General features: G+C 33.4%; 3 protein-coding genes across 3 annotated transcripts; all 3 read left to right on the top strand.

Annotated features, from left to right (window-relative positions):
- Window positions 1-1,246: 1,246 nt before the first annotated feature.
- Window positions 1,247-2,102, top strand: LOC125846837 (NDR1/HIN1-like protein 26). The gene is given in 2 exon segments (XM_049526510.1): window positions 1,247-1,283; window positions 1,286-2,102. Coding segments are annotated over 2 exon segments (738 nt in total). The 3' UTR covers window positions 1,987-2,102.
- Window positions 2,103-3,534: 1,432 nt separating this feature from the next.
- LOC125847415 (uncharacterized) lies at window positions 3,535-4,035 on the top strand. Its single transcript, XM_049527038.1, has one exon. It carries the CDS (start codon window positions 3,535-3,537, stop codon window positions 4,033-4,035), a length of 501 nt encoding a protein of 166 aa, XP_049382995.1.
- Window positions 4,036-4,856: 821 nt separating this feature from the next.
- Window positions 4,857-10,194, top strand: LOC125846820 (cysteine-rich receptor-like protein kinase 44). The gene is made up of 8 exons (XM_049526443.1): window positions 4,857-5,211; window positions 5,290-5,628; window positions 8,369-8,569; window positions 8,647-8,774; window positions 8,906-9,116; window positions 9,265-9,502; window positions 9,601-9,748; window positions 9,889-10,194. Exons 1-8 carry the CDS (start codon window positions 4,857-4,859, stop codon window positions 10,192-10,194), a joined length of 1,926 nt encoding a protein of 641 aa, XP_049382400.1.
- The last annotated feature ends 411 nt before the right edge of the window (window positions 10,195-10,605 follow it).

The following is a 10,605-nucleotide window of genomic DNA, read 5'->3' as shown; positions in this document are numbered from 1 at the left end:
TATAATTTGATATGATGGAACTGGCGTTGTCACATCACATGCGATATTTTTTATTATATATTTAGAATGATGGTATGCTAACGTTCCTTTTAATATATTACAGAATGCTGAATGTTTCCAACCACCAAAAAGTATGTCTTCTCCATGATCATAACTAAATTCTAGATCATATAACTATTATTATTTTTTCAAATAAAATATTTCAATTATCATAGAAGACATAAATTACCAACTATACTCTCCAAATTGTAATCCTTCTTTTGAAATTCACTCGATTCTTTTTCTTCGTCATAAAGAAAAAACCGCAATTGCCCCTCATTTGCCGAAGAACGACCATAAATCCCACTGTATTGGAGCCATTAAAGCAGCTCCATTCTTGCCTCTCCTTCTTCACCCCCTCACAGCCATTTTGTTGTCGTTGAATTGGAATTTTGATGATGAAGTTGAAATAAAACTGACATAAGTAGTTTTTTTTATTTAAAATTTTTAACTGAACCGGTTGACAAAATCTATCAACAACATTACTGACGGGTGTCCTCAGTTATGTTTTTAATTTTTTTATAAATAATAAATAATAAATAATATACTAATTTAAATTTAATGATAAATTCTATTTTTTTGTGGTGCTGACATGTGTCATTTTTTCTCTATCCTATTATATATAGATAGAAGATTGGTAAAGAAAATATGAAAAAGGGTTAAATATACTCATGTAATATTCGAAATTGTTCAAAATATACCCTTCGTTATATCCACTCAATCACACCCGCACCCTCAACCCACCCTTCGACCAACCCACCTCCCGCTATCCTCCAACTCTCACCCCAATCACATCCCACCTCTATAGCATTTTATCAAGTATCATTAATCATCCAAATATTCTAATATGTGATTATACTTAGTCCCTATATTGTTTACTTAATAAGTAATCCTAGATTTTGTTCAATTTTTTTAAAAGTCTTTTGAATAATTAGTTCCGTTAACTTGTCTCTAGTTTTTTGGAGCTCCGGCTTTGCTTTGCCAAGAAATGCCCTTGGCAAGAAAGAATATTTTTTTGTGAGTACTATTGAACAAAGTATACTTGCACATGACTTTAGGAATTGCATTGCACTATACAAGAAATATTTGTCTATCAAAGAATGTAACAAGTTCAATTCAATTATTCTTTACTTTCTTGAAAAATTTGAAATATTCTTTGACATTACTTTGTCCTCCAGCTAACGAACTAATCTTAACATATATAACCATGTCCCCTAAATTTGGTCATGTTCTTCAACCTTAAGAACAACATTAATCTCAACCATGTATCCTGTTAAAATGGATAACGCGCACGAGTTACCTGTTTATGTAGATCAAGACCATCCTGTAAGGAGACACCACTCAGCTCGATACTATGCTCACCATATTAAAGAGAGTCTAACTACTAGAGTTTCCAAAGTAGTTTGTACAATTTTCTTAACACTTCTTTCTATTCTTGGAATCATCGCGTTTATTTTATGGTTAGGTTTGCGTCCTCATCGTCCAAGAATTTTCCTACATGACTTTTCAATTCCAGCTATAAGTCAGGGAATTGGACCTGAAAGTGCCCAAATCAACTTTAACGTAACAGCGCGAAATTCAAATCAAGTTATTGGGATTTTTTATGATGCAATTCAGATGGCAGCGACTTATCAAGAACAGAGTATTGGAAATTCACAATTGTTGACTCCGTTTTATCAATTGCCCAAAAACACTACTGTTCTTGCGGGTACATTTTCTGGCCCCATGGTGACGGTGACCGGAACACAGTGGCAGCAAATGCTTGATGACCGGTCTCGAGGAACGGTGGTTTTCCGGGTAGAATTGACAGCCAGGATTCGATTTAAGATATGGTCGTGGAAAAGTAAACATCATAGGATGCATGCTAATTGTCCTGTTGGAGTAGGACAAGATGGTATGATCTTGGTTGGTTACATAGATAAGAGATGTCCGGAATATTTTAATTAGACATTTCGATTCATGTTTTCGTCTCATTGAATTTTCGTTTTTTGTTTGTATTTGATTGTGAAAAGCAATACATGCTTTCCCTGCCAAAATTACTCTAAAAGGCAAGGGCATCCTCTGTTTTTATCTCCCTCCTGCATCCCGTAGGCCGAGAGATCTTATTTATTCCACCGGAACCCTGGGCACATCCGATAATCATAACTAGATTGTATGGAATCACTTAACAAAGGGGCGGGCCTTAATTAGATTGTGTACTATTGACATTTTCACAATATAAAAGCTGGAAAAGATGAATAACAAATATAACATGATATAATAACTATTTGTTCTGCTTCATCTTTAAGTTTTCGACCAAAAAAAATTATTGACTTAAAAGTAGACATTGTCCTTTCTACATTTACTTTCCAGCGTCATTTTGGTGTAGGCATATGAATATCCAACCAATTAATTTGTTTCTTTAAAAAAGTGCCCTTTAAATAGCTGAATAGATCACAACCATGCAATGCAAATAAAGTACTTTTTTGGCTATCCTTCCTACTAAGGTTTCTAATCAAACTATATATAACAGCACGATCAATTATAAATATAGTCTTCATGAACTTCAAAAGATACATCTTTTGCTTCTTCAATTTCTTGAACTTTGTACTAGTATTTGACCAAAAATGAATAATCGAAGGATATTTAAAGATTCTTTCGATCTCTACTGTTGGTTCTTCCAAGTTGTAGCTGTCTTATGTTTGACCTCTGTTGTCATGTGGCTTTGTTTGGTTCCAAAAAATCCAATTTTCACAATAGTTGATTTCTCCTTTCTTGTCTTCAACATCAAGAATTCTTCTCTCCATAGTGGCAACAATTCTGTCCTCTTAAACCTTGAAATTTTCAATCCCAACAAAGGTACGAGCATTTACTATAATGAAATCAACTTCGCTTTGAATTACAATGGTCTTGTTGTGGGGGAATATTCTACAAAAGGTATCTACCAAGGCCACAAAAATATTACAAGAAAGGACGTCCAAATGTATATTGTTGATGAGCTATTTTGGCAAGAGATTGGCAGTAGGAGTATCAATTTCATTCTTGTCTTGGAAACTACAGTTAAGTTTAAGATATTTGAATGGAGGACAAAGCAACGAGGGTTAAAATATGTGGCATATATGAGTAATGTGACTATGAGTAACAATGGAACAATATCTAGTGAAAAGGTTGTTAAATTGTACCACAAAAGTTTGCACTTGTGACATCAATCAACTGGAACTTGTTTTGTGTTTTGTTACATATATCGAAACTTCTTATTAAGGTCATGTGGTAAATTTAGCTTACTTAATGCACTTTTTGAAGGAGATATAGGACTTACATTTCATTCCCAAATTTCTAAAAGACCAAAAGATTCAATTTTTTAATTTATGTTATTCTACAAATATATACTAATTAAGCCAGATATTACGAGTTCTTTATCAAGATTAAGGCATGTGTTTAGGCAAAAGCTTCAAACTCTTTCTTTCACCATTTGTTGTCCTGTTGGGACTACTTGTCTTAATTCTATGGCTATGTATGCGTCCAAAAACTCCTGTTTACATTCTTCTTGATTTTTCTGTTCACTTCAACGACAATGAAAGTGAAATTGTTACTATGTTTCTTGTCATCAAGATTTGGAATCAAAATCATAAAGATTGGGATATTTACTATGACGATACTTTCGTAACATGTTATCATAATCAAGACACTGTTGGAAAGACAACAATACCTCGTTTACATCAAAAGAGACATAAGACAACCACATTTTTGCAATTACAGCTAATTGTTGATAGGAGAAAATGGAGTTCGCTAATAAAATGTACAGCAGACAAAAGTACTGCTAAATTGCAGGTGGATGTGGCGACTAGGATTAAGTATCGGCTGTTGGGTATTAAGATCAAACACCATTCGCTAAAATTGAGTTGTCGTTTTTCAGTTGGATCAGATGGTAATATTTCAGGCAAGAAAAAGGTCAGATTGCAACGTAGACCAGCAAAGTGGAAAATCAGACGATCACTAGACGAAATCTGGATATAGAATGATGGGGTTCAGAATGAGTATAATCAAATTACATGTATACATTTTAAAAATTTTGCTACGTATGTATACATATTTCTATCTAAATGCTGTTTATGGCATGAACAAATGCTTCACCTCTATAAACGATTAGACATTATGCAGAATGATCAGTAGAGGAGTAGAATGCTAATAATCTGGATAGACCAATCGTATCAACGAGAGTTGAATGCAGGATTTAAGATTTATAGGTTGAAATCTTTAAAGTTTTATTATTGAACCCATTAGATATTTAAAGTTATATGCTCATATCTACTTTTTATTGTAATTTTATACATAAATTTTATAGTCAGTGTTGAAGTAGTGTGTTCAGATAAACCCGGTACTCCAAAGCAGCATGTGCCCCTGCAGGCTAGGTGGCCACTTCTGTTGCTAATTGATTTTGTGAATTCAATTTGAATCACTTTAATACAAGGAAAAAAGATAATAAGATACAAATCAGTTGGATTACACTTACTGGAATCTGATAAAGTTTGAAACATTCAAAGAAGAGCAAGTAGCACCCAAAAATTCCCTCCTAGTTGCCTTATTGTCATCCACTACAATCCATAAATTAGAGTTGAAATCCATAAACTCTAAGAGTCAATTTGTCAAGACTAAAAAATAGACCAACAGCGTGTTAATTTGTCAACTATTACACATTTAGCACTGGCCACTGAATTACTATCAATCTTCCTACCAATTGTAACCAATCAATTATAGTATGTATTACATTTTCTTCAAAAATATCTAATTAAGCTTCTATATATCGAGCAACTTGAACTGCCATAACCACGAAGACCATGGCTATTCAGAAGTGGCTACTCTTTCTTTTTTTGCATATCCATCTTTATAATACTCCCATCCTAGCGCAGCTGTCCGATTTAAAATACGTTCAGTGTGGTGGCAATGGTAACTATACTGAAGATAGTGCATACCAGAACAATCTAAAAACCCTCCTCTATTCCCTTTCCTTAAATGTCGATGAATATGGTTTCTACAATGCTTCCATTGGCCAAAACAGCAACAAGGTCAGTGCTATTGTGATGTGTAGAGGAGATATAGGGCTTGATCGATGTAGCTATTGTGTCGATAACATTGGTCAAAAGCTTGTAGAGATATGTCCTAACCAAAAAGAAGCTAATGCTGCCTATGATGAATGTTCGTTGCAGTACTCCAATCGATCCATCATAAATGATACTACATCATTTCCTACTCTATATTATTTCTGGAATCATGTGAATGCCTCACAACCGGAGGAATTCAACAAGGATCTCGAAATATTATTGGTTGATTTGCGAGACCAAGCTGCAAATGGTGGTGATCCCCGTAGAAAATATGCTAGTGGTAATGCGACAGGCCCAGATTTTCGGACTATATATGCACTTGTGCAGTGCACTCCTAATCTATCTCCTCAGAATTGCTTCGATTGCTTAACTGGCGCTTATGGGAATATGCCTAGCTGTCCCTGCAAGGGAAAGACTAGTGGCAGAATAATAGGACTTAGCTGCTATTTCCGTTATGAAACTTATCGTTTCTTCACTGACGTTCCATTTCAAGCTCCGCCACCTGCAGGTGAATTACATAATATATTTGTTGACACCCAATTTTGGTCTAACATTTTTAAAATTCGTAACTTTTAAGTTTTATTTATTTAATAGTTCAAAATAATTTTTTTTATAGTTTTAAATAAGTTTATCGATAACTAACCTTATTTATCAAAATTTATGATTTTTTATCAGTTAAGTTTAAAATTGCATTTTTTACATGTCATTAGTTGCGTTAATTATATATTTTTTAACATTCATTTCATTTGTTACATTTGCTAATATTAATTTTGATATATTTGCACAGTATAAAAATTCATTTAAAATTTATATATACAGATTGATCGATGAATTTGGGCCACAATCTCAGGCCCATGATTTGAGCCCATTGTATTACAACTCCCTATTTAAGTAAATTTTAGGTCAAAAGTAAGAGGAGGAAAATCATTTTTTAGAGGGGAATGAAAACTTTTCAAGATAGAAAAACCCTAAAAGTTTCTCCTCTTACTTCTTGACACAAAAAACAGCCACCACCAAACCACCCTCGTCTCCAACCCAAAACCCCGGTTTCTCTGTTGTCTTCTAGCTCCGGCGAGGAGCTCAAAGCTCCAGTGAACCGGAGCTAAACAACACCAGACCCCTTTCCTCTTCCCCTTCACGATTTCTATTTCTACTTTTCGCAGGTCACCGGCAGTCCCGAGCTCCGGCGCCACCCAATCCAGACCAATCAAACAACCACCAAAAACCATCGGAAACGACCCCAAACAGCCACCAAATTCCGGCGAAACCCCATTCAAAAACCCCACACCGGAATCCTGCGAATCAACTCCGTTCTAAGACCAAATAGACCCCGCGATACAGACCCATCCCCTTTCCCCTTTACAATTTTTTTATATTTGTTTTGCAGGTGTATGAGCTCCGACCACCACAAAACTGCAAGCTCCAAGCTCTAATGGACAGCGACACCATCCCAAACAGCATCTCCGGCCAATAATTTTAGATTTATCTCCAGGTTCATCATTTCTTATTTTTTAATTTTGTTTTAAATGTTAACTATTACTTAGGTTGCGTTCACTTTGTATTTTTATTTCTAAAGCTGTTGTGTTTTCATTGATTTATATTTCTTTACTGCATTATAGTATTATCTGTTAATTTAATCTTCCTTGTTGTGTTCATTTTGATTAGTTTTATCTAGTTATCTTGCTGCTTTATTTTATTTATATATGACATCTATTAATTTATTAAGATTGACATTTTATTTTTTTAAGAGCTTCCAGTGAATTATATTGCTTCACTGTTATTAGTTGTTACTGTTATTATTAATGATTATATTTATTTGTTGATTATTTTGTTTATGTCATTGTACTATCTTTTGTTTGAAATTCCTATCAACACTACTGTCATTTCTATTTTTAATATCTTAAATCTGATGCAATTTAATTAAGTTTTACTTTTATGACGTAGTATTTGTTTATCTCTTCCTTGCTGTTAATATACTTCAATTTGCTATTGTTTAAAAGTTTGTTTTATAAAAATTGCTTTATTATGTTGATTTTGTATACTTTTTCTGACCATTCTCGTGTTTGTTGAATTGATTATTTCATTTACCCATTGTTAGCTCTAGCTTTTAGTATCTTTATTTTGACTATTCGTTATTCATTATTTACATGTTTATTTTTATCATTTTGTTTTTTTTTTCTAATTAGTGTTGTTAATGAGCTCTCTAGATATATTTTAATCTTTTGTTGACTTGTGTGGTTTTTAGTAAAGTTTTATGTTACTTTTATTAATTATCTTATTATTCTATTACACACTAATTTATACAAGTTAAAACTGGCCAATGAAGAAATTTTTTCGTTGATTTTGGAGGCCTTCCCATTTTAAAAGACGGAAATTTAGTTTAGGTTTATATATTCTATTTGTTAAAATTGGCCAATGAAAAAAACCTCTCCGTCGGTTTTGGAGGCCTCCACATTATAAAAGACGGAAATTTAGTTTAAGTTTATATTTTTTGTAAGTTAAAATAGCCGATGAATAAATTACCGTCGAATTTCAAGGCCTTTCATGTTAGTAAGACGGATTTTTATTTCAAGTTATTATTTATTTCATTTATTTTTATTTATTTACTATTAACACTTTTACTAAGTGTGTTTACAGGTACCCCGGAGATGCTTTCCATTGAAGCTATTCGAATTAGGTTCGAATTATAATCTTATTTATTATTGTATATTATCGACGATAGACAAATTTAGGCCGATTTTTATATTATTGTTTTACCATATTACTTGTGTATATTGCATGTTTATTATACTTGTATAATATTTTATTCTATTCCTCAATTTGAAAAAATGAACTCAGTCGGGACCCATAATTTTGGATTTCGAAGGATGCCTAACACCTTTCCTTCGGAATAATTTGAACCCCTTACCTAGAATCTTGGTTTCGTAGATCACTTAATGGTTTCCTAGTTTTTTCATAAAATTAGGTGGCAACTCTTTTAAAATTCTTATTTTTTTAAAATTCTTTTAAAATTGAATCAATTGATTATTTTTTGTGTCACCGCGACATTTCGCCCTATTCGAATAGAGTAGGGATGTAAACAATATTCTAATTAGTAGTTTTTTTTAGTCTATTTCAAAAAAAAATTCTCTCTACTTTTTTTTATTACTCTTTAATTCTAACTTTCCACTTAAGACCACAAGATTAGAGGAGGAGTAAAAATTAAACTAAAAGATGGTTATGCTAACTTGAAGCTTTTTCTTCTGTAGGGAATCATAATAAAACAGCTCCAACAGGGAATGATGGTAAAACAGCTCCAATCATAAGGAAGGATGATAAGAAAACTCGACTACCCATTATTATTATTATTATCATAATTGTGTCAACTATTACAGTTATTATTCTTACTCTATGCATTTTTGTCATCATAATGAATAAGCGAAAGAGGAAGCTGGTGAACAAAATTCAGAGTAAGATAACCTAGATTATTAAGGGATATTGAACTTTTGACCTGGCCCATGTTTCATCGAATATTTGGTTGGTGAAGGTACACTCGGGGATGATATTAGCACTGCAGAATCCTTGCAATATGAATTTTCTACCATCAGAGCAGCGACAAATAACTTCTCAAATGATAATAAACTGGGAGAGGGCGGATTTGGTCCTGTGTACAAGGTAATAACTAATAAGGTTTGTTTGATGAAAAAATCATACAAAAGACTCAACTTAATGCTTGAGATATTGAGGCTTTTGTTGTTCAATTCATAACTGATCGATTTTTCATTGTGTGCTCATCTGATCCGCAGGGTACACTTCAAAATGGACAAGACGTAGCAGTGAAAAGATTGTCAGCAGATTCAGGCCAAGGTGAACTAGAATTCAAAAATGAGGTTCTGTTGGTTGCCAGGCTTCAACACAGGAATTTGGTTAGGTTGAAGGGATTTTGTCTAGATGGAACAGAGAGACTTCTTGTCTACGAGTTTGTTCCCAATGCAAGCCTTGACAAATTTTTATTTGGTATCTATTGCTTAACTTATTATTGAACATGGAGCTTCAGCATCAATTATTTGTGATTATTCTGAAGTGACTTGATGTGAAAAAATAATTATATAATGTTAGTGTAGAGAAATTTAACTCCTAAGTTATACTCGTTATGTTGTCCCAGATCAAGTTAAACGTAGGCAATTGGATTGGGGAAGGCGATCAACAATCATAGGAGGTGTTGCTAAGGGAATTCTTTACCTTCATGAGGACTCTAGACTTCGCATCATTCATCGTGATCTCAAAGCTAGTAATGTCCTGCTTGATGCAGAAATGAATCCTAAGATTTCAGACTTTGGCATGGCAAAGCTATTTAAATTGGATGAAACTCATGGCAACACAGACAGAATTGTTGGGACCTAGTAAGTTTTACATCTCTCATTAAATAAACTGTTAGTATATTTTGTATATCATGGGGGTTTGGGACCTTAAAAGTTTTCCACATGTTTTGGTTTTGCAGTGGTTATATGGCGCCAGAGTATCTACAAGGGCAATTTTCAGTCAAATCTGATGTTTTTAGCTTTGGAGTACTAGTCCTTGAAATTGTAAGTGGCCAAAGAAACAATTGTTTCAGAAATGGAGAATCTACGGAAAGCCTTTTGAGCTATGTAAGTAACCCGCTAGACTTGATACATATATATATATATTAGTATATGAAATTGTATTAGTCTTTGGTAAACTATATTTATTCAAAAGTATTTAGCTTTTAAAGAAATTAATAAGCACTTGTATAATTGAACTGTTACAGGCTTGGTCGAATTGGCGTGAAGGAACATCTTCAAATTTGATCGACCCCATGTTGACGGGAAGCTCAGGACCGGATCGTGACATAGTGAGATACATCCACATAGCTTTATTGTGCGTTCAAAAAGATGTTGCAAATAGACCAACCATGGGTGCAGTTGTTCTCATGCTCAATAGTCACTCTTCAAGTCTTCCACTTATTGAAGAATCCAATTCAAGAATAATGGCACAGTCAAGTAAACTAGCCAAAAGTAAATCAAATTGTTCATCACGAAATGAGGCATCCATAACTGAGTTATATCCTCGATAACATCCTTCGATATAATAGGCTTTTCTTCTATGTTTTCATATTTACATTGTTATCTGTTCGAACCACACAATTAGTCAGGGAATATTGCGATTGATTTATCAATGTTTTTGGACTAATTTGCTTCATAAGTATTATTGTTGATCGGATGAAAAAAAAGTTTAAAATGTTGAGTTCTAACAAGTTTAATTGTTCGGTTGGCAAGGTCGAAAACGCATATCGGGGACAAGTACAAGGTTCTCTCAAGCCGTTGCATCTTTTTCAAAATCACTTTTAAAAGTTTGATCAAACACTAGTTGTTGTTCTAACGTGATTTTTAAATTGACTAATCAATCTTCTTACTGATTTTTTTTTTTTTAAAACACTTTTAAATTATTACTAATTTTATAAGCTTGACCAAACTAACTTCATACA

Source organism: Solanum stenotomum, chromosome 12 (genome assembly GCF_019186545.1).
Source record: "Solanum stenotomum isolate F172 chromosome 12, ASM1918654v1, whole genome shotgun sequence".
Lineage (NCBI taxonomy): Eukaryota > Viridiplantae > Streptophyta > Magnoliopsida > Solanales > Solanaceae > Solanum > Solanum stenotomum.
The sequence above is the reverse complement of the archived record's forward strand: the minus strand, read 5'-3'. Positions and strand labels throughout refer to the sequence as shown.